The 25,322-nt window shown below is 37.9% G+C and overlaps 1 protein-coding gene across 4 annotated transcripts in view; it reads left to right on the forward strand.

The window, feature by feature from the left end:
• SGCD (sarcoglycan delta) overlaps positions 1–19,808 on the forward strand; it is a 981,442-nt gene extending 961,634 nt beyond the window's left edge. For 2 of the 4 annotated variants that reach the window (XM_037025144.2, XM_073231312.1), the window contains 2 exons: positions 7,071–7,194; positions 8,560–19,801. In XM_037025144.2, coding sequence (XP_036881039.1) covers positions 7,071–7,194; positions 8,560–8,733 — 298 coding nt within the window. In that variant the 3' untranslated portion in view covers positions 8,734–19,801. Of the gene's footprint in view, positions 1–7,070; positions 7,195–8,559 lie in introns of all 4 variants that reach the window. The other 2 variants (XM_073231315.1, XM_037025143.2) reach the window with 2 other exon arrangements.
• The last annotated feature ends 5,514 nt before the right edge of the window (positions 19,809–25,322 follow it).

Consider the following 25,322-nt stretch of genomic DNA (forward strand, 5'->3'; position numbering starts at 1 on the left):
AATTAGCTTAGTTAGGGGAATCATTTCATGTTGTATATGTGTATCAAAACATCACATTATACACCTTAAATATGTACAGTGCTTATTTGTCAATGAAGTAGAAAGATCTGTGCATTTGACAGCATGTCAATTTTACCTCAAAAAAAAGTCATCTGAAATAAAAAGTAATCCAGGTACATGAAGGACACATCTAAAACATAACCATAAAGAATGGTTGATATTTAAAAGTATGGAAAAATATGTCCAAGGAAAATACGGACATAAACAGAATGAGAACAACTATACCAATAGAAAATGAATTTTAAGGCAAAAACATTACTAGAAAGAATGAGGACAACTGCATGCTGATACGAAATTAAGAAGACAGAATGAGGAAGATAGAACAATTCTAAGCTAATAGTCATTTATTAACATATCCCTTTTGGTAACTGATAGATCAAATAGGTAAAAAATATATATATAAATGTGAACAGAACAATTAGTGTTCAGCGTTCATGACATATATAGAACAAAGTACCAACAATTTGAAGAACACACATTCTTTTTGAACATGCATGAATATTTATATAAACTGACATATACTGGGCCAAAAACCTGGTCTCAATTTTTGCAGATTTGGTTTTATAAAGAGAACATTTTCTGGCTAGTATAAGATTATCAGTTCAAAACCAATGAAGAAAATATATACTAGAAAAATATCCTAGATTATCTTACATATTTAGAATTAAAGAAAATCCTTCTATGAAACTCATAGACCACAGGAGAAATCATACTAAAGTTAGAAAACATTTATACCTATATTCTCCATACTCCTTTGGGATGCTGCCAAAGAAAAATGCATAACCTTAAATGTATATTTTAAAAATTAAGAAAGACAAAAATTAAGATGGCAGAACATTTTAATTGGCAACACATTTTAGAACTTAGAACTGCAGAATTATCCAAATTTATCTAGAACAAGAGGACAAGGATAAATTCAAGAACTAGAAATAAACATAAAACAGGATTGATTTGAAAATAATAATAATGGTCAGTACTGCTCAGGGGGAAAGAACACATGAGTCTTCTTGGAATGAAATACTTGGAATGAAAAACATAACTATAAATGTAGAGACATTTAAAAAAATTAATTACAAAAAGCTTTGCCAACAAATTTAAACTTTTGTATGAAATGGAAAAACACCAAGGAAAAAGATAACTTACTAAAACCAACCTGAGAAGACACACAAACCTGTGTATCCTATATAATTTTTTTCATGAAAATAAATTGTCTTTCCACACCCAGAGGTTTTATCAATGAGTTTAAATATACAAGGGACAAATAATTCTAACCTTTCATAACAAAAATTGCAGAATATAGAAAAGTTATAGAACCTGACAAAGTTATTGTAAGAAAAATTACAGGATAAATTCATTTATGAACACAGGTGCAAAATCCTATTGAGCACTAACAAGTAGTTTCTGAAACCAAAAGGATGATAGGAAATGTCAATGTTGGGTTAATGCCAAAAAAATAGGATTGGATTATTATTGGAAAATTAATATAATGTACCACATTAATATATTAAGGAGAACTATATTGTCTCAGAATATGAAGAATAAAATAGTACTTGAAAACATTTGCATTAATGAACAATAGGAACTTAGTAAAATAAGAACAGAAGGGAACTCATCTTGATGTTTTTTTAAAGAAACTCTAAAACAAAAAGTCATATTTAATGGTTAAGTGTTGAAAGTTTTTGCTCTAAAGTCATATAAAAGCAACCTTCCTGTATTCTAGTCAATACTATACTGGACAGTTCTAGGTAGTGTGGTATGAAAAGAAAAAGAAATAAAAGGTATAAGAAATAAAAAGATATAAAAGTATGTAAGTTAAAGTAATAAGTGCCTACAAAGAAAACTTAAAACAACTTATGCACAAAATATGAAAAATATCATTTACCTAGGTTTTAACTGTAAGATCAACATATAAAAACAACTGGATATCAATACAACAGGAAAAAGGACTAGAGGTAAGAGAGATTCTTTACAAAAATACCATTTTCAATAGCTACAAAAGATATGCTGAATCCTAATAGAGAAAATTGTTAAACTTTATTGAAATACACCAAAGAAAACCTAACTAGAGACAGATCAGTGCTCATGGTGTGAACCAAAGTGCAATCAAAATTCTAATAACCTTTAAGTTCATTCTGAAATGTATGTAGAAAACTAAGAATAGCTAAGATATTCCTGAAGAAGAGGACTTGCCTTATAAAATGTAAAGACTTTTAATATTGTAATAAATAAGCTAAAATTTTAAATTAATTATTGTCACAAGGATAGACAAATAGAGTAATGAAACAGACTAGAAAGCCCCCAAAGAGACCCATAGGTACATGGCAATGTCATTTATGACAAAGCCAAATTGATGTGAATCTGCTTCAGCTCCAACCTCAGAACGTACACATAAATGTATACCTGATCAATTAGAGACTTAATGAAAAAGCAAAACATGGAAGTTTCAAAAACAATCCAGAACTTTATGACCTCAGTGTAGGGAAGGATTGCTTAACTAAGGCACAGAAAGCACAAACCCCAGAGGAAAAGATCCTAAGTCTGTCAACATTAAGATGATATAAAACATTGTTCTTCAAATGATGCTAAGCATCAAGTTAAAGACAAACCACAGACTCAGAAAAAGAAATTGTCAGTACAATGAACTGTGAATTATTTTGCAGAATATTTAATGTGATACTGTTCACATTCAAAATAACAACAAAAACAATTAAAATAGACTAAAGACTGAAGAAGAATCCCAAATGACTTACAAATAAATTAAAAGATGCTTAACTCCATCACTTATCTGGAAAATGCAAATTTCAAAGACAATAGCATCCCATTTCATATTCATTTCATACTACACAGCATCAAATGCTAGCAAGAAAGTAGAATAACCAGAACTCTTGTGTACTGCTTAGTGGGGCATCAGCTAATAAAGCTATGGATATGCACACCCTAGGAGCTAGCAGTTCCATTCCTCATGTATGTGTCCTAAAGAAAATTTATGCACGTGCCAGGAGCCATGTACAAGAATGTGTATACACACACTGTTGGTAGACACAAAAACCTGGAACCAATCCAAATGTCCAACAATTAACCATAATGTATGATAATACTGGGGAAACTGAAGTACAGATATGTGCTACAGCATGTATGTGTCTCAGGAACATAAAATTGAGGGGGAAGGAGTCACTAAAAAATAAATCAATCTGCATCAAGTTCAAAAATACATGATAGCAAGAAGACAGTAAACACAAAAGTCATAATAGTTACTCTTGAGATGGGGTTAGGAAGAGCCCAGGGAATTACAAAGGTAATAAAACTGTTTTTTCTTAAGACACATACAAGGTTCATTTCATTGTCATTCCTTATACTATATTTGTATTTTTAGAAATCTTCTTTTGCATCAGTTCCAAAAATGTAATGATTCAGAATAAAATTAAATTATTTTAGATCAGGAAAAAAAAGGAACAAGAAGCCCTGGTAGCCACCAGCCAGATGAGACAGCAGCCGCCCCTGTGCAGAGCATGTCCATCACCTGCCGTGTGTTACTGTGAGGAGCCTGCTGTTTTGCTTACGGCTTGCTCATGGGTCACTCCTTTACATCACCTGTCTAGTCTTTCTGGGCACCTGAGATTATGACCTTTGCTTTAGAGCTGTGGTTCTCCAAGTGTGGTCCCTGAACCAGCAGCCTTAGCAGTCCCTGGTGACTTGTCACAAATGCTCAGGCACCCCCCAGGCCTCCTGCTTGGAACTCTGGGCATGGTGCCCAACAATCTGTTTCAACAAGCCTTCTGGTGGATTCTGATACTTACATTTGACAACCTTTGTTCTGGAGCACATGGCCCACCCGAACAAAGCCTTCCCTTCCCGGCCACTCTTCCATTCTGAGTCTTTCCAGTCCTCCTGGAGGGCTGCATTTTCAACAAATGGAAGCAGCATGCATTTCCTAGAGCCAGCAGGACCTTCAAAGGAGCCTTCTTCCACTTTTCCTCGCTCAATGCCACCTAAGCCATTGTGCTGTGATTGGTAATCTATGGTCAGAAATTGACTGACATCACTTCAGGAGGGCTTTGTCTGCTCTCTGCAGGCCCAAAGGGTTCTTGCAGGAGTTGTTTTTACAGTGGCTGGATTAACATATGAACAGAGGTTTGCCTAATAGTAAAGGACATTCAGATGGACTATGAAACAGAAAGCTACCTGTTTGTCTCTGATCCCAGGAAATTGTCATGCTGCTTTATTGGAGCCTTTCACTGTAGGAGACACTTTCAGAGTAGCTCTCTTTCTCAGCACCCTGGTACTCTCAAGGCAGAGGGAGGAAATAAGACAGTAGTCATTTATGGGTCCTCGCTGTTCTCAGAACCCAAAGGAGGCTAGCAAGAGTAAAGGGAATTCTAATGCCTGTCTGAAATGCTAACACCCCACCCGATAAAGTTCTCCAAGCTCTACACCTTTTTCCTATGTCTTTTAGTATGAATCATTCACATACCAAATATGTACATATTCACCACCTCCTGAATTTGATGTCACCAATATTGACTTTAAATAGGTTATGAGAAATGTTGTGTCCTGGGAAGTATGTATAACTATAGTACTATCACCTTACTTACAGATAATGGTTTTGGAAATGCAAGTGCTAATTCCATGAAGAAAGAGGTGGTATTTAATTAAAAGGATAGCACGAAGATATAATAGGAAAGAAGTCCAGTTATTGGTATAGTGGACAACATACTGGCTTTGGTTCCCACTAAACTTGGGTTCAAATCTTGGCTCTGCCCTTTTGCCAGATGTATAACCAAGTCATTTAACTTTAGTGTTTTGTTTGTACAATTAGGACTAAAGAAGTACCAAAGCATAGGATTTGTGAGGGTTAAATAAGGTAACACACATAAAGCACATAAAGGCTTTTGCACAGTGTCTGTTACCAAGTAAGTATTCAGCGACACACAGCTGATGTTTGTAGTAAGAAATAAAACTAACAAAATAGGTCAGACCAAGTTCTCAATGGCTGGATAAGCTTTGGAGTTCAGATCTTTCCTAAGGAACTCATGGAGGTTTTGATAAGAAATGTGATATATTCAAAGCCTCCTTCAGGAAGATGTATTTGTATGTGAAGTACATTGGAAAGAAGGAAGAATTAGAGACAGAACTTGTGAGCAGTTACAGTAGTCCAAAATGGAACTGCCCTAGGATACAGAGCAGGCGGCATTCATGAGTTAGAGCTGAGTTCGCTGATGGAGGGAGAGGAGACATGGCACGAGGACTGTTCCCGGGAAAGGTGAAGGATAGCAGCGCCATTGAGAAGAGGGCAAACACAGTTGGCGTGGAGCAGACAACGTTATCAGAAGGGAAACTCATCCATAAGGGGAAAGGTGTCGACATCAGAGGAAACAGAAGACCTTACAAAATGCAGGATAAGCAGTGTAAGCCAGCCAAACCTTATGAGAGAAACCAAGAAAACGGCACAAACTCTCTTCATATTTCCTAAGCAAGAGGCAGTCAAGCACACAGAAGGAGCTCAACAGTTGGATTGAGATCCCGGGCAAGGCCGCTCTGCACAGCCGTCATCCTTGTTGTTCTGGTAACTGGTCCCCCTTCTGAGAAAACCCGCGAGCATATGAAGCAAACCATAACCAGAGGCATAACTGCACCTGGCTCAGCAACAGCTCGGTGAAGGTCTTAGGAGGAGAAGGGAGGGATGGAAGCTTCTAGTCAGCCACACGATCAGGAGGGTGAACCACCGACACACTCAAAACCATTCTGCACCCAGACACCCACAGTTCTTCACTTTCAGCAAGGTTTTCAATCAATTACATGAGCTTTCAAACTTTGTTATAAAATAGGCTTCCTGTTAGATGATTTTGCCCGACCAGAGGCTAACATAAGTGTCCTAAGCACGTTTAAGGGCTGAGCTGTGCCGTGCAGCGGTTAGATGCAATAAATGCATTTTCAACTAGGATATTTTCAATTTACCCTGGGCTTATTGGGATATAACCCCGTTGTTAAGTCAAGGAAGAACTGTTATATTAAAATTTAGACTACTCAGGGGATGACTGAGTTTTAGTTAATATTTTTGACATTAAATGATCTAGGCAAAAGATCTAAGGGGAGTATTACCCTCTGCTTTACCATAATTAGCATAAAGTGTGTCTGATGCTCCTATTTCTTAACTTACATATAATAAAATTCACTATTTTGGGAGTAGAGTTATGCGAGTTTTCACAAGCATGCAGGGACACATCACCACCACTGCAGTGAAGATACAGAACAGCTCTACCCCTGCAAGCCTCTCCTCACGCTGTCCCTTTGCAGTCAGATCACTTCTCCTCCCCAACCCCCAGCAACTGCTGATCTTTTGACAACTGCATATTTGACTAAGGCCTGAGAGATTTCTTTATGATGATTTGCTGGTCTAATAACAATAGTAACAGCAATAATAATAAATACATATGATACACTGCCAATGTGCCAGGCACAACTTGAAACTCTGTATAGATGAGAAACTAAGACTTTGAGAAAGAAAAGAGGAAGGAAGACAGACAGACTTGCCCATGGTCACAAAGCGGGCCCAGCTTGAGTCCCGGCATTAACTCCTAAGTCTGTCTCCTTAACTAACCTCTATCTGCCTCTGCCTCTGTGGAAGACACAGAAAGTAGGACAAAATAAAAGGAATTTCTACCAATTTCAGGAAGTTCCATTTAGACAGAGAGATTGCTGTTCTCTAAAAATTAACAAAACTTACATAAGAATTTGATTAATTATACCACTAAAACAATAATTGGGTGTAACATAAAATGAGGCCAGAATCCTAGAGTACCTTCCTTACAACCTTCCTGATATGCAGTGAAGATAAAGCCTAGAAATGTTACGTTCTCCCTCATAAAGTTGATCAGATCTGTAAAGCAAAGTAGAATTTCCTGATTGAATACTGAAATGCCATTTTAATGCTCTAAATGTCAACTTCCTCTTAAATCTACCAAAAAAAAAAGAGAATGAGAGCTTTAATCTCAGTCTTGTATGTATTTCAGGTTGGAGTCGCCAACCCGGTCTCTGGTAATGGAGGCCCCCAAAGGAGTAGAAATAAATGCAGAAGCCGGCAATCTGGAAGCCACCTGCAGAACAGAGCTGAGACTGGAGTCCAAAGATGGAGAGGTAGGGGTGAGAAGGATGACGTCCACAGATACACAGTTCTGACAAGCTAAACTTTCCCCAAACTGGTTTGTTATCCCTTTGCCACTAAACTTGACCCTACACTATAACAACAAAAGGAGCCAATCAGAAGGTTTTACTTCTGGAATAAATACATTGAACAGCATGATTAAGCCAAATCCACAGCACATAAAAGTTATGACATTACTTGTCAACTGCTGAGAAAACAGCATGTATTGCAAGTACAGCATTACATATATGGCTGCAAAACTGCATGCTATTTCCAAATTCTCTCTCATCACTTTAAAATAATTTTTAGATAGCCATCATAATTAAACTGTATATCACACTCATCTGGCTAAAGGTGAACTTAATTTACCTGTCCTCATTTTTAAAGTTTGCATTGTATGTTTCCACTTCACTGAGAAGAGAGAATCAGGTCCAACAGCCATCCCAAATCAGAACATTCAAAGAGAGTAAAATTGGACAGCCAGACGTTGAAGGCTCTTACCCAACATGTTCATTCTCTTACCCAACGTAATCCTACCTTGGTGAACAGAGAGCTGCTTGCATTTTTGCAAGCAAGGTAAACCAAATCCCCAGAGAAAATATGATTTAAACTGCAACCTTTTTCAAATGCCTTCATCATGTTCATAAGCAACTTCTCTATTTAAGAATTTTAAAAAGAAGGGAAAATGTGTTTTTATTTTTAAAGCAAAATTCTATTCCACTTCTCTCATCTCCTTCGAGGTAATCTCTCCACCTACTTCTGTACACCAAGCGGGCCTTCTGATTGGCCTGGCATTTGCTATCTTTGTTTGAAAAGAGTGAGTCAGAGCATTCAGCTATCAAAACTGTTGGCAAAGAGCCACAAACTCCAAACCACACACATTTGGAAATGGTGACTGTATCACCTGTGTAGTTTATAGCTATCAGAATCCAGACTGGGGGAAATGGTCGTAATCTTAACAGTCATTTAGGACTGGAAAGTGCTGCGTATTCCTGAAGACTTACCCTGCACATAGACACATTTGGGCTCTGAGAGGTCCCATAATAAAGAAAATTGTTAACCCAGCGTTTCCAAATTTCATTTCACTCTAGGACTCTATTCAATTCTACATGATATACTTCTGCAAACTGCTAATAGAGACCAGTGCTACATTGTCCTGCTAGAAGATAAGCTTCTGTGAGGCTAGAGACTTTATCTGTTCTTGTTCATCTCCACATTCCCTGTGCCTAGAATACTCAATACATGGGAGAGGCTCACTCGATTTAAGTAGAATTGGACATTCATCTACTGTTTCTGAATGTCGAGAGAGTAAATGACAACCTCTAACGGACTCTTTCCTTCCTATTCACTCTCTTTAGATTAAGTTAGATGCTGCGAAAATCAAACTACCTAGACTGCCTCATGGATCCTACACGCCCACAGGAACGAGGCAGAAGGTCTTCGAGATCTGCGTCTGTGCCAATGGGAGATTATTCCTGTCCCAGGCAGGAACTGGTTCCACTTGTCAGATAAACACAAGTGTCTGCCTTTGAGAGACTATCCATAGTGGACGTTGTCAGCAGCATAAAGGCCTTTTTTTTAAAAGGTTTTAGACATTGGCTGCCAGCTATTTTTACTAGAACACAGAAAGCCTATCAAAGACCTTTGGAGTGTGTGTGGGTATGGGTGTGTGTGTGCGTGCGTGTGTTTGTGTGTGGGTGGATATAAATATATATAAATATATATAAATAAATATATATATATCCTCTGTATAAAATGAGGTTTCAGTACAAAAGGAACCATGGGTGACCCTGTGATATCCACTGTCATTTCCATCCCAACCCCACCACCTACATAATAATATCAAAACACTGATTCAGGCCCAGTATTCCCCAGACCCTTCAGAATCACACAGTGTATCAGACACTTACTGAATATTCACCCCCATGTTTAACAGCATATCTTCTCCCTTAGTGTCATTACACGGCAGTGATGGCGGGAATCTCCAACTCCGTGCTCAGGTGCTGAGACCCTTGTATTAAAAATACACATTCGGTTTCCTTTTTTAGCCTTAGTAAGGCCGGCCAACGTCTCCCTCTTCGAGCAAGGGATGGGGCTGTGCCCTAGAAGTCAGCTGTCAAAACCTAAAAGGGCTGATCTGCCTTTGCAGCCAAATGTTTCAGGGCTTCTGTAGTCAGAAGAATGAGGAGGAGGAATTTTAGCAAAATTGGCACTGCTCACTCAAATCCTGCTATCTTACTTCCTTCAAACTCACATGTTATCCCACAGCCAAAATAGGGGCTACAAATCAGCACAAAACAGGGTAACAGCTGCTCCTCAGTCGGCTGGAAGCTACTCAATGGCCTGACAGGCAAGAAATAAATAGCGGTATGTCTTTGTTTAAAGGAGAGAAAATGGCTCAAAAGCTGTTGTGTCCTCACTTCCGACTGTTTGCAACACACCTTAGCCCAAAATGATCAAGTGAATCAGAATTCTTCAGAGCAGATCCCTACTCCATCCGAAGTGAGTTGGAGATAGAAATCTAAGAGTAGTACAGGGAACCTAATTATTTTTTGTATGTGTCTTGGGATTGGTAGGTGATTTAGAGACATGCCTTTTATTTTCAAAGGCATGCACCAACTCTCCAGCTTCAGTCTTCTTATATGTTGTTTCAGTGTTGGGATATTCATAGTCCTAAATCCACCATTATGTTTTTCCCAAGAATAGTGACCCAAGAATCAGAATCACAGATCTAAAAAGGTACTCCATGCCCCAGAAACGTTCACTGAAAATTAAAATAAACTGAGTCAAGTGTTTTATCAGAAACACTGTGTCTCCCAGGGCCCAGAAGCATGTGCTCCCATATGTGGAAGCAGCTCTCTATTCCCGCCATCAACTACCTCTCATCACTCCACCTTCATCGTCCTGCTCCAGGGTCACCCTGGCCAGCTCTTGTGCTGGGACAGGGGATTACACCATCTCTGTTCAAAGAGGGGGAAATGTGCCTATGCCTTAAGTCAATGCACTCAGCAAGGAGAAGCACATCTTATTTATCTTGTTACCTGTAGTTTATTTTAGGTGATTAGAGGGTAATGGTTTAGTAATGACTGGGCATCTTAAAAGCTGGTAGACAAACCAAGTGGCTGACAGACGTGGACTCGGAACCCAGAATGGAGACAGATATGGCTTAGAGAGTCCTGGATGCCACTGGGCAAGAAGTGGCTCCACAATCCTAAACGAAGTAGTGTTTATAGGCCTGAGTGGATTTGTTTTTTCCTCAACAAGTTTCTGATTTTTTTTTATTTCACAAGCAGGGAAAGATTTGTCATTAGTGATGAATACGTTGTTTGATATTTTTGAGATGACACTGAAGTATCAGGCTGAGTTCTGCACACATGGTCTATAAAAGCAAGTTGTGCATTGCTTAGTCACTTGGGTGAGGATCCTAGCCTGACCAGTGGTCCTACTGGCTTCCAGACCCTAGGATCCCACCAGTCACTCCTCCTCCATATCCCATGTAGAAGAATTGAGTTGTTCAAGGGCAAGACTGCTTAGTTTGCAATGCTAGAGTCTAAAAAATGAAAACCATAAAAAAAAATCAAGTTGCTCTGAATCATTATTATTTATGTCCTGCAGAGTCATGTTGTCAGAATCTGTGTGTACTACACACAGGGTTTTGTCAAACCAGGAGAGGCCCTCTGGGCTACTGAGAGCATCTACCCCATATCATTCAGATAAAGAGTAGTGACTACAAGGTCCTTTGTAGCTAAATACCTAAGACAAAGTATTTTTAAGCAGGCAGGCTACCTTTAGATTTTGACAATTCAAATACATAATCTATAAATGACAGGAAAGATTCCCTGAACCTCTTTCCTAATTTTGTTCCAATCATTACATGAAATTCTGAGATCAGCACCTTGGGAATTTTATGCCAATAAAAAAGGCTAGTGTGATCCCACTTGCAGAATTTAATCATAAAGATAATCAGACTCAAATAGAGTAAAAATAATAATGGTAAGCAAGAATAAAAATCAAGTATCTACATGGACTGACATGATAAAAAAAAATTCTGATTTTCATTCATGCTAAGTAACCACAATATACTAGGTAATAGGAAATTTAGCAAGAATTAAATCACGTATTTCAGTTCAGACATCAGAATTCAGTAAAATGCATTTTAAATTCTTCAACATACATTTTTTCCTCCCAAATTCCTCCAACTAGAAATATTTGTCCATGGTCATGAGAGAAAGTTTTACCTGAGTTCTGGAAAAAATATCTTTTACATTAAATTCTGATAACCTTTAATTTTAAAAAAGTGAGATTCTAATTTTTATATGTATTTTCTAGACAATCATACCATTTAGTATATTCATCAGTGAGTGGATGGCATGACAAACAAAAAGTTCAAATGAATCTTCAATATTCTAGAAGTTCTAGTGTACTAATAATTTTCAGAACAATTTTATAAATGAAAAACCAATCTCCAAGTATGTTTGGCAATTAGTTCTATTTGTTATCTGCTCAATAAGTCATAAAAGTTAAGTCTTGAGAAACTACTGGGGTATGATAGAGGTTTTAAAAAGCCCTTATGGTGGCATCTGTATACATGGAAACTTGGTGTGAGGCTTTTTAGTCATTGTTGTACAAGGGACAGATCCTATAAACTTGAATTGCCTTTAATTTCCCTTAGGTGAGTTTTCTTTTGGATTATTTTCATTGCATATCCATCTACCACAGACCAAAGATTGCTTGAGGTTTAACTCTAGAGCAGAGGTCAGCAAACTCTGGTCCTAAATCAAATCTGGTTCATCACCTGTTTTTGTAAATAAAATGTTATTGTAATGCAGCCACATCCATTCATTGATATGTTGTCTGTGGCTGATTTCATACTGTAACAGCAGGGCTGAATGTGCCACAGGCATCATAGCTTGCAAAGCATAAAATCCCTACCATTTGGCTCTATACAGAAAAAGTTTGCTGACCCCTGACATAGAGGTGATTTGTGGTATGTGTTGAATACATCAGAAGAGAAAGCAAACTTCATGATAGCATGAAGTAAGCCTACCTTTCTATGTTTGCTGGGGAATATAAATTCTTGGCTATAGAAAAAAGTCAGCCTTATGCTACTTGTAAAAGTGATCCACTTGTCTGAGAAATGTAGGCTCACAGGGCTCATGGGATGCTGGGGAGCAGTGAGTTTGGAATTAAAAGAGAGCTTAGTGTAACAGGAGAGCCGTGACCTTCCAACTCATTTTGTCTTAGGACCCTTCATAAATAAGTGGTTTCTTTGGTCGTTATCTTATGTGACAAAATGAAGTAGGAGTCCTATGACTTAAATTTAGACTCTCTTTCCTAAAGACTTATTTCTGCAATCTCAGAGGTTTCCATGTCACCATCGCATATTCCAGAAATATGCCCATTCCATGGCCCTCTAGAATTCTCTGGACCTAACACATCTTTTGACATCCATCACCTCAGTTGTTCACAGTTCTGGTATGCTTGCCGTTCCTATGAGTGCACCAGGCCAGAAGGTGTGGTGGAACCAATAAATAATTAGAGATATTGGAAGAAGCATCTTAAATTATGTAAGAAGAAAAAAATGTAGTGCAACTCTTTCATGAAGCTATTCTGGGGGAAACCAAATTAATGCCATTTGGTTTTGTTTCTGAGGACCTGGGTTTTTGTTCTTTGGTGTAGTGGGAGTGCAATTCAAAGATGAATTCCAACATCTCTGCCTCTGTGTGGTAAGGCAGGTTCCTACCAGAGCAACATCTCTATTGCTAATCCAGGGCTTCATACTCACACTCAATGTTGTTAAAATAGCCCCAGTCAGGAATGATTCTTGGCAGCATGCTTATTCATGTCTAGGAGGAAAGTTGTGGGGTTTTTTAATGAAAACAACCACCATTTACCAGAGCCTAATCAACATCAATTAAAGGAGTCCTTTGGCATTTTATGTGGATTTAACCAAAAGAGGGTTAAATTGGCAGCACTGCCCTTCATAAGAACAGCTACATAAGAATATCTTGCTTTTGTTTATTTTGGGCAAAAGGTAGAATTATGTTGGGACCAATGAGGTAAATTGATCCACATAAGCACCTGATCTTTATTTTATAAGGCTCTCTGAAAGGTGAAATCTCATCTAAATAAGCTGTAAATAAGATCCATTTCCTCTCTTTCCCCTGGGCTGGGAAATCTTAGGCACAAAAAGGATAATGAAGCAGTTCCTGGAATGATACATTTGCATGGTGCCCCAGTAGCAGGTGGAAAAAGAAGTTACAATAAAAGAAACAACCTCAGAAAACAGGCCTTTTATCTCAAAGATAAAATGTCTCTTTTTGGTCTTTCATCTTCCCCCTGGGTAGAAGGTTCCTCCAGTTCCAACATATTTCCATTAAAAATAGTCAAAAGCTACTGCACTGGGATGTCAGATGCATCTCTTTCTTTGTGGTAATCGGAATTTAAAATTATACAGTTGCCTATGAATTTCTCATTCACAAAGCTAAACCACTGATAAGAGATAAAGCAGTCTGAAGCCTGCTGCTTCGGCCAGCGCAGCACACCACCCACATTAGCACTTTCACAGGCAATGTGATTTCTATGGTTCCTTAAAAGCTTTCTTCATAATGAGCCCTTGAAATTTCTCAAGGCAGGTCTGAATGGCAAAGGGTAAATAATTATTTGTGGGAGGTCCTCGTTCTGAGTAGTATTGGAGCACAAGTGTGAAAGAAAATGCCCCATGTGGGGTGGCCCATGCTCACATACATTTATTTTCCTTGGTTCCCCCCCCCCCCCTCAGCACACATACTTCCCTTTACAGACCCTGACAGAATAGGAAATTAGCATCTTCCTTTGAGAAAAAGAGCAGCTCAAGAATGTGGGAGCCCTTGATGCAATAGGAAGTGTGATGTCATACATACTGATGAGGTTATCAAATCCATCAATAAACAATCTCAAACATCCCAACAGCAAAGCCAAGTGCTACTCCTCAACTGCAGCCCAGCAAGTAGGGATATGAGTTCCACTTCCACAAGGTTTACAATCAGAATAGAACACAGGAGAAGTTGCTGTAGGTAAGAAGTATGTTTAGAGTCCAAATCCACACATCTTAATAGAAAGCCAGAATAATAATGTACCAAATGCATCTTTAGGCATGTAGACATGCTCACTAGCAGATGAGGGGGCCATGTTTCATCACTATTAGCTAAGGTCAGATACATGAGGCTGCTGTCTTTGGGAGAACAGAAAAGGGAACAGCCTTTTTCTACATTTGGGTTATTTTGGTCAAATCAGAGCTAGCTCAGATTTCATAAGGTAAGAAATTCCAGGCTGATCAATTAAGTCCCTTAAGAAAAGTCTAGCAATGGACTGTTTGAAGGCAGGTAGATGATGTTTGCTGACAAGGAAGATGGTGGTGTTTCTTTGTCCCCATATTCATCTAATTCATGAGGTTCTAACGTTTCAGAGGTCATAGTTTCTTTGAGAATCTAAGCAAAGTTCCTAACCTTCTTTCCAAAAAGAATCACACCCAGTAAATTTTACTTAAAATAAAAGAGGTTTTCTTGGACTCAAAACCTACTCCAAGATACGGCAAAAGTTGGATTATATTCTCCAATTATAATCATTTGTATTCATTAAGCACTTATGTGCTAGGCATTGTGCTGTTTTACATGCATTCACTTATTTCATCCTCAACACAGGGTTCTTTTATAGTTCCAATTGACAGATGTGGAAACTGAGGCTTAGAGAGGTTAAGAAGCTTGCCCAAAGCCACTGCTAGAAAATGGCTGAGCTGGAATATGGGTCTAACTCCACACCACTGTGCTATGAAGTCACCAATATGTCAATTTTTCAAGCTGTGAGATGTGCCTCCTACCAGCTTTTAGTCTAGATCTTCTTGCGTGGATGAGGCTAATAAAACTTTTATCTCCCTCCTATCTATAGTCTCTCATCCATGACAGCATCTAGTAGTAGAAATGCCTGTGGTGAAAACATAAGTGGTCTGTCTGAATAATACAATCTGGAGTCAAAAAAATGAGTTTGCTCTCTGGGTGGTTCTTGCTAAGTCAGACTGCTTGCCCTTACAAATTGAAAGATGGCTGGGTTGCCAGCCTTATGTTTAAGAGTAAATGTGAATACTGAGTGATCTATAGGTATGGATAAACAAAACAGCATTTCTGTACACATGCATCTCCTTCCCCTGTTCTATACTTCAGAAACCAAATATCTTATCTTAGGTGAGGTCTTAAGACACCATTTGGTTATCATACATCCCTATCTTTACTTGTGGCAAAACTTAGAGTCAAATAGAAGGAAGCTCAATGTCTATCACTGTCCCTGTTTCCTTGAAAGAAGACAGGACAAGTAAGGACTCAATCAGCATTAAGTATTCAATACCCAAGCCAGCCACTTTGGCCCTAATAACGCTTGAGACCCACACCCCGTATCTTGCCAGTCATCACTAATGAGCCACAGCCTCCCCATGGGCAGAATTCTCATCAAAGCACTCAGGCTCTCACTGTCAGTTGATCTGAGTTGTAAAGGGCACCCATTTGCCAATTCTTATTTAAACACCCTCTAACCTGGGACCTGTACAGCTGTTTTATACTGGTTTCCTAGATTTAGCAACAAGGTTGGTGGCATTCCAACTACTAAAGAAGATGAGTACATCTGAGCTTCCTTACAACCTGGTGGCTTTTGAGCACTTTCATCTTCTGAACAAAGGGATCAGGGTTTGATCTGTGAGAGTCAAAATACCTAAAATCATTTTGAAGAATTAACTCAGCCAAAGACCATCCGAACAGGTTATAAACCAGTATGCCCGTGTTAAGGCCCTGCTTTGTCAGCCTGCCCCCAACCAGAGCTGAGAGATCACAGCAGCAAAGAGACTGGGGTTCATCCTGCTTTTTGTGCTTTCTCAACAGCGCTAGCTCACCCACCAGGGGTGGTGGACACAGCTGGTCACTGCTCCCAACAGACTCAGCTCTCAGACCAGCCAGGGTCCTCTAGTGCTCCTCTGGCTCAAAGTCTCCATAAAACCTTAGTAAAAGAATGAGCTAAAAAAAAAAGTTAAGGACCCTGCTTTGGGGCAGGTCATTCAAGGATTGTCTTTTGCTGGTGGGTGGGTGTCCCAGTGGCAAATCAGGAAGGGGTTCCTTTAAAGAGTCTCATGGAACTAACATCACCAGAGCCAGAAGTCAGGTTCTGGGGGAGGGAGGGGAGATTCAGGCCAAGTAAAGGGAAGAGTTGGCACACTTGAATTTGGGGTGGACGCAAAATCAGCCTAATTTGTATCCTGTGTTTTGGTGAGAGGGGAAATGGAGTTTTCCATGGGAAACTTTCCATGTGTTAACTACCTCCTCAGTGAAGTTACTCTCCTTCTGAGGCCATGAAGAAGCAGAAACACCTCTTAAGGAGGTCATGTTTTAGAAGGAAAAGGGAGAGGACGCACCTCTACCTGCTGGCCACATGTGCTCCTGAGAAGCCAGACTGTGGTGCTTCAACAGAAAAGATGAGGTCATAGAAGTGCCATTTGCTTCGATTTGAAAAAGGAATCCCATTCCCATAAAGCAAATGAGTTCATCCTTTGGGTTCTTTTTAGGTTTTATTTTGTTTTTCTCCAGGTGTGGGTGTGATGTAAGAAGAGCTTTTTAGCTTTGTTTTGTTTTGAATAACATCAATCCTTGCACACTCTATGCAAAAATTTTGTAAGCATTGCAATAATGCTATGAATTACAAGGAAATATTTTAACTTTATTACACTTTCTGTACAAAAAAAATTTGTATTTAATATTATTTCGACTGCAGTCTTGTAAAATATATTAATAAAAATAATGATTGGTAAGAAGGAAAGCACCCTTGTCCACTTCTTTAGGGAATTCCTCTTTCACAATTGCTAAAGTAGTCACTCCTGTTGATTCTACTGCAGAAATAAATTTTTGGATTAACTTCTCTTCCACATCTCTTTGATGTGGCCAAACATGTTGATTAAGCTATTTTGGCCCTCAGGAAGAGATTCACACAGGCTGCCTTATAAAAGAGAGCTTATTATAAGGTAGACATGGTCTAGGATTGGGGAGTCCCCAGGATTTGGAGCAGGTCAAGGGATCAGCCATCCTCTACTGCTCTCCTGATAACCTGTATGTGTTCCTTTTGCTACAGTTTACCACGCCCCTCTCTAAATCAGTGAAGAAGCCAGTCTGACTGGTCACCATCAGGTAAAACCATTTTAATCAGGCTACCTTAGTGTTCCTGGTCAGCCTACGCATGAGCCATCTTTGAGCCAGGGGCCCATCCCTGGTCAATCAGTTCTTATCCTCTTTCAAAGAACACCTTAGCATTGCTCCCCTAGATGGGGTCCTGGGTGAAACAGTTTATGACAGAAGGTATCATGGCAGAACCACTCAGATACACCTGCCACAATCAATCCTCCATTTTGAGCATCTCACATCTGGCCTTCCACAATACTGAGGTTTTGCACATACTATTCCATCCACCTAGACTGCCCTTCCATCGAGCACCACCACACCCCAGGATATCCTCCTTCAGGATCCCAATCCCATCGTATCTCTGGGGCCCTCATCATTCTTCCTTCACTCCCCTGTTGATTTGTTCTAATTTCTCTTGTAATTCTACATTATACTATGATTTACCTATTAACCTACCAACCTAGAACTCTAGAATGTTTATATTCATTTCTAAAGTCTATAGAGACTGTTGTAAGATAGTCATTTCCTCATCTAGAAAATCTAAGACAAATTTTACATATCCAATACATGACAGAACCAGTGCCCATTCCCAACTGTATTTTGATCATAGATTATATCTCATCAAATTTAGCTGCTGACTACAAATGACACTGAAGCAACATTACAGAATCCCCAAGGTAAAAGACTATAATAAGTATTTTTCCCAGGTAGGGTGCAGTTTATCTCCAAAGATGCAGTAATCTTATCATCTGGTTTCTTTTTTGTGAGGAAAATTTACCAAAAAAAAATTAAGACAAAGTGAATGAAATCAGAGAAATCACCATTCAAGAGACCTGATGCACTGGCGAAAAAAATACTGAAGCATCGCTAAAATGATACAGAAACCCTAATGAGAGGGAAAGGTAGTTCCTGGCAAGTCAAACTAATTGACACCATTGTTTATACAAAATTAGAAAGCTGATGAACTCTTAGGAAGCTAAAAAGAGCTATATTCCTTTCCCTATAAGGAAGGACATTTTTTTAAGTGGCAATTTGGTATACACCAGCAACTTTCACATTTCCTCTGATTTTGACTTCTTTGAAAAAGATGTAAGATGCTGTAACCCCCTTAATAACCCAGGATCACTTCATCTGAGGAAAAGAGCACAGCATGCAGAGGTGGAGAATAGGAATCAGAGTACAGAGACAACCACATTTCAGAGAAGCTTGTGAGCAACATGTCTGAATTAGCTTCTCCAATTAAGTCCAATGACAGCTTGATTTTAGTCTGTGACTGCAAAGTAATTAAAACCCTCAAACACTTGTAGTTGAGGACCACTTTACAGCCCCCAAGGAAGTCTCTCATGACCCATCAATGAACAGACAGCAGGTCAGCCTTTGAAACTTTCTAGCACAAGTAATTAAACACGATTACAGAATATTTGTAAGATATTTCAAGACAACTTATTAGAATTTAAAGTGGGTATATAAAATGTGAGAATAGAATCATCTAAATTATGGTATTTTTTAATAGGAAGTAAGTGTTTTGAAATGGCAAAGTTTAAGAAATAGATATTAAATCAAAGGGAGAAATTATAACACTAAATCATCTGTTTTAATCTTTTAAGAGACCAAGTCAAAAGTTGCTTTAAAAACTTGTTGGGCAAAAATTAACCTATAAAATTTGAATAAAAGGAAAATCAATTTTAAAGTAGACTTAATAGTAAAAGTATTAGGAGAGATTCAGATGAACCATATATAATGATGAAAATGCATTCTTGTCCATTATACATGATTAGACCATTGTTCTAAGCAGACAAGCAACAAAAACCAAAAATCCACAGCTTTGAAATATAAGAATAAGAATATTAACATGTAATTGTAGCAGGAAATTTTAAATCACTCTTTATCTTGTAACTTTCAAACTGTGGTAACTGTTGAACCACTGTATTATATATTTGAAACCAAGATTGTATATCAATACAATAAAAACCAGTAAAAAATTAACACACACACACACCACTACACATAGCATCAGAGAAAGAAACTTCTCTTAGTCCATAATCATATAAGAAAAAGAAAAAGAATTTCAAAATGAAAAAGTTAAACAGTTTTTCTTTTCAGATTATTTCTCTGAAAAATAGAGTATTTTACATGAACAGAAATATTCCAGGAAAAACACTTTTCCAATTAATTTGTGATTTGAGAAAGGAGCCCAGCCTATTTAAAGAATAATAAAAACACTACAAACTATGCAATTTTTCCAAAGCAGTCTTAGGACATAATAAATGCATTTAAATGTATCAATAGAGAAATGAATAAACAAAACATTGAATTTATGATTCCATAACAACCAACTAAAATACAAAAATCAACAATAAATGTAAGATGGCATACATAATTTCAAATTTTACACCTTAAAAATTTGAAAACAAAAATCTAAAAAAGACAAAACTATAGATAATGAAAATCAAAAATAAGTTTAAGAGACATATAAAATTAAAAATGTATTTATAGCAATGTGTTTTTTATTTATGACAAAAATACTAGAAAACCTAATGAAATGTAGAATTTAAAAAATTAACAAAAATTAACAAAGTAAAAGTGCTTATTTCTTCAGCAAATGTAAAATAGTTTTGAGTAGGACATTCCATCCAAGATATACCTTTTCTGATATTAAATATTACATATATATTATACATAATGTATATGCATACATACATTTATAAGTTTATGCATAAAGAAAAATAATGAGATCTGCTGTAACATATGCTAAAAATGTAAAAATTTGGGAGAGATAAATATAAAATGAAGAGACCAACTTGTGGCTGAACACACAAGTGGCTAAAATTGATAAAGACTTTCTGTTTTCCTTCAAGTTAATTTACATATCTAACAAAATTCCAACAAAAATCCCAACAGCAATTTTCTCGAAAGTAAACAATGTAATTCTAAAATATATCAGGCAAAAATAAAAAAGGAAAAACGTAAAGGAATATTCCCTACATAAAAGCACTAAAATGATGCAAACCTAAGAGACTATTTAAAAGTACAAAATTGTAATAACAAAGATAGTGACATTTCAAAAACAGAAATACAGATTAATTTCATTTCATATTTCCCTACCAGAACCCCCCTCTACTTCATGTGTCTCACTCTCTAAGATTTGGCTCAGACGTCGCCCCTACAGGAGGGTTTCTCTAACTTGCCCTCCTGAGGATCAAGCAGCCTTTCCCTGTGCTCTCAGGGAACCCTGGCCACACCTCTATCGTGGCTTATGTTGTAATGAAGCAACCTAGTAATTCTTGTGCTCAATCTTGCAGAACATGGGCTCAAGAACAGAGGCACAGCTTCCTCTTCATTTTATCACCTGAGCCCAGCAAAGTGCCAGTACCTAAATAGAATTGGTTGAATAAGCCAGAAAACCCATAAATGGACTCAAGTGAATTTAAGAAGTGAGTTTATCACTTTGATCTACCATTTATTCTTAAGCACCCCAAAACAGAGAGCAAGAACAACATGGTGGTCTCTTCACTCATTCAGCTCACAAATAGGCAGTCTTGGCAATGAAACAAACAGCTATAGATATGAAATAAGCAATGATGGGAAGTACATGGTGACAGGGAAACAGATAGCTGGAATGCCATTGCAAACCAATGAAAAGGTACTGATTATTTAATTGGTATTAAGAAAACTGATCAAATTTTTTGATGAGGGTAAGGAGAGGAAACTTCAGAGTTCCACCTTAAATTACTTCCAGTGGACCAGAGTTAAATATATGTTATATGGCATCTATTGAATGTTTATTTTCTTCTAAATTAATAATACACACTCCTTGCCCTTGAATATCTCTGAGTCTAGTGGGATGGACAGAGATCTAAAAAGGCCAATTACAACACAGTATGGAGGAACTGTGAAAAAAGTAGCAGGAAATTGAATAATAACTTACCTATGATCTGAGGAAGAATGAAAAAAGACAGTGCAAAAGCATATTCAAACATGCGATTCTGTAAGTTCTTCCTCCCCCTATTCCATCCCCACACATACAGAACTTTAAAAAAAGAAAAAAAGAAAAATAGCAGTAAATAGGAGAAATGGTTAAAAATTAAGTGCTTTCAGGGACTCATACAAAATCAGTAAGAAAACCATCAAGATATTACTAAATAAATGAACAAAAAAGATAATAAGCATGTAATTCACACAAGTAATCATATAATTCTTTTTTCCATTCTAAGACACTGGATGATGTAACAGAGAATAACCACTTTTCAAGGAAAATGAAAGAATGTTACTACATTAAATATTTACTTTAGAATGCAATCTGATTTTGGAAATGTTAAAAAGTCCAACTTGAATCTACTAAATAAAATATGGTTAATACTATCAAATAAATGTAATTAAACATGTTCATACTCTTGGAAAAGAAAACTGAATTAAATCAATGAGACGTTTTTAACCTACAAGACTGGTTAAATAGTGACCACATTGAGAGCCATGCAATAAGACTGTGTTTTATACTTTATGTTTAACCCTGTAAAGTAGATATTACTATCCCTATTTTACAGAAATAATGTTAAAGGAATTAAGGAACTTGCTTAGGGTAATTCTACTAGCAAATGCTAGAGCTGTTTTAATTTTAAGTATAATTCTCTCCTTAATATGAAGTTGCCTACTTATGCTATGAAAAAGGGTTGAGGCAAATGCATATATGCACAGTGGTTCAGTGAACATCGGTGTATATCTTCAGAAAGTAACTGGTCAATTTTAACAGAGCCATAAAAATGTACATACCCATTGGTTCAGTAAATCCATTTTAAAAATTCATCCAAGCAACAATATTTAAATAGGAAAAAGTTGTTAGCAACAGGATAAACATTGCAGTAGCATTTAAAGATGGGAAAAATTAGCAATGACCTAACCAGGTAAAAGGGAAGGCTAATTAGATTGTGATTATTTCAGCTTTATGGAACATCATTTTGACTTTAAAAAGGGTTGTAAGGATTTTATTTCAGTATGGTAAAAAATAATGTTAAGTATATAAAAATGATGTATTCACATGAATCATGACTTACAGGGAAACTGAAAAATGAAGCAAGCTGATTTATTTGGATGTGGTATTATAGGTATATTTTTCTTATCATTCTTGTGTTTATAGTATTTGTATAATAAACTTTTTCAAGAAAGCCCAGTATCTGCTTTTCCATAAAACAGAATTAATAACATACTTGATCCCACAAATAACCTACAATAAGGAAACTTTATAGACCCAAACTTGTTTACTACAGTGCTATTTATAAAGAAAAATCTGGAATTTGCCTTTCCCCAACAACAGGTAAATAGATCATGGCACATCCAATCAATGGAATATTGTAAGTATTAAAATAATTTTGGAAGCCATGGAATAATGTCATGTGTTTAAAATAAGCTAAAAAGACCTAGAATTATATGAAAGCTAATAGCAGCCATATGAAATATATATATGTATTGTTAAGGATAACTAAGGACCACTGATAATTTTAAGTTTGGTGCTCAGGTAAGATGAATAAGACCATTTATGTCTGTTTCCCTGAACTTTCTAAATATAGCTACTTTATAGCCATAACTTTTGTAAAATGGATGAACAGATCCTGGGAAAACGATGGTGGTATAAGAATCAAAGCAGAAACCTTCTCCCAAAATCTCATAAAACACAAAAATACAGCAAATACAACTAATTCTGAAAACAACCTGAAGACTGCAGAACAGGCTGCCTACATCTGGGGAGAAGAGAAGATTTCACAGTAAAGGATAAAATGGTAAAGCTGTGATCTGGCAGGACCCAAACATTTCCCCAACCCCAACCCACAGGTGGGAGGAAGAGGAGTGGAGTGGGAAGGGAGTAGAAGCCCAGGACTGCTGAACACCTGGCCTTGGAGATCTGCTCCAGGAGCACAAACCCACATTTCACAGTGCTCTGGATATTAGTGGGGCTTAGAAAGCAAAGATGGGCAGAACACTTGAAGAGGCTGAGATTCCAGCTGCTTGTACAGAATAGGTACACACTACTGGTCCCCCTGAGACAAAAAAAAAAAAAACAACAGGCTGTTTTAAAGACTTCACAGAAGTGAGAGGAGTGCTAGAGGGTCAAGGATTACACAGAGCTCTCTGCTCAAGAGAAAGGGCAGGTAGATAACACCTTCCCAGCTGACTCAGCCTATATGGTGGGCAACTCTCAGAAGCTTAAGATGCTCCATCCCCCTGGCTGGCAATGCATCCCAGAGGCCCCCCACTGTGATATGCAGCCTACCATTACTTTCTCCTGGCAGGCACTGGTTCCACTCACCTACCACCCCACCATTGCAGCAGACCAGCTGGAGGGTGGCTTCCCCGACAGCTGCTCCAGGGGCACAATGGTGAGGCTCCTCCACTGGTGCATGGCCCACTTGACCTGGCAGTGGAGGCAGGTGTTACAGCCAGGAAGGCAAGTAATCCTCTGGCTAAGTTATTTCCTCCTGGCAAACATTGATCCTGTGCACCTGCGGCCCCTTCCCTTGCAGCAGGCCAGAGGGAGGGTGGCTCCACCTGTAGCAGCTCCAGCTGCCTGAACAAGAGTTCTCCCTGCTTGTGAGATCAGCTGACAGTGCACCAGGAATCAGATCAATACAAGTCAGACAGGTGCAACACCCACTGCATGCCAACATCTGGGGCTCCCACAAAGGAACCTGAGCTTCTGAACATTAGACAACACCACCTGACAGCTATTATTCCATAAGAAACACTAAAAAAAAAGGAAGAGGCAGAGGAATTTGGTCCAAACAAAACTACAACAAAAAAAATACCAGAAAGATGGCAAAATGAAACTGAAATCATCATTCTTCTTGATAAAGATTTCAAAATAAAAATGACAAACATGCTTACAGATATACAGAAAAGTATTCAAGTTTTCAGAGAGGACTTCAACAGAGAGACAGAAATCTTGCAAAGGAGCCACTCAGAGCTAAAGAATACAGTATCTGAAATGAAACATACAGTGGAGGGACTTAGAGATATATTAGATGATGTAGAGTAGAAGGGAAATGAATATCTCTTATAATGAAAGAATACCCTACCTGGCAAGATTATCATTTAGTGGAGTGAAGATTAACATACAGTGGAGGGACTTAAAAATAGATTAGATGATGTAGAGGAGAAGGGAAATGAAGTAGAAATTAGAGAGCAGGAAAACAATGAAGCTAAGGAACAGAGTGAAAAAAGGATCTCTTATAATGAAAGAATAATAGGAGAGCTGTGAGACCAATCCAAATGGAACTTAGTCGCTTTATTCGGATACCAGAGAAGGAGAGAAAAAGGGACGAAAAATCTCTTTGAGGAAATAATTGTTGAAAACTCCCCAAACTGGGGAAGGAAATAGACACTCAGGTCATGGAAGGGCAGAGATCACCCAACAAAAGGAACCCTAGGAAGACAACACCAAGACATATAATAATTAAAATGCCAAAGATCAAGGATGAAGAGAGAGTATTGAAAGCAGCCAAAGAGAGAACAAAGATCACTTATAAAGAAAACCCCACCAGGCTATCAGCAGACTTCTCAGCAGAAACCCTAACGGCCAGAAGGGAGTGGCTTGATATATTTAATGTAGTGAAATAGAAGGGCATCCAAGCAAGAATACTCTACCTGGCAAGATTATCATTTAGATTTGAAGCAAGGATTAAACAATTTCCAGAAAAGCAAAAGTTCAGGGAATTCAACACCACTAAACCATCCATACATGAGCTCTTAAAGGGATTGCTCTAAATTAAAATGCTCCTAAGGCTAAACAGATATCACCAGAGAAGATAAACCCACAGTAAAAGTAGTAGACCAATTTATTACTAAGCAAATATGAAATTAAATTGACTGCTCACAAAGTTAGACAAGGGATAAACAAAGAGTGCAGAATACAACACCTAATATATAAAGAGTGGAGGAGG

This window comes from Manis javanica, chromosome 1 (genome assembly GCF_040802235.1).
Source record: "Manis javanica isolate MJ-LG chromosome 1, MJ_LKY, whole genome shotgun sequence".
Classification (NCBI taxonomy): Eukaryota; Metazoa; Chordata; class Mammalia; order Pholidota; family Manidae; genus Manis; species Manis javanica.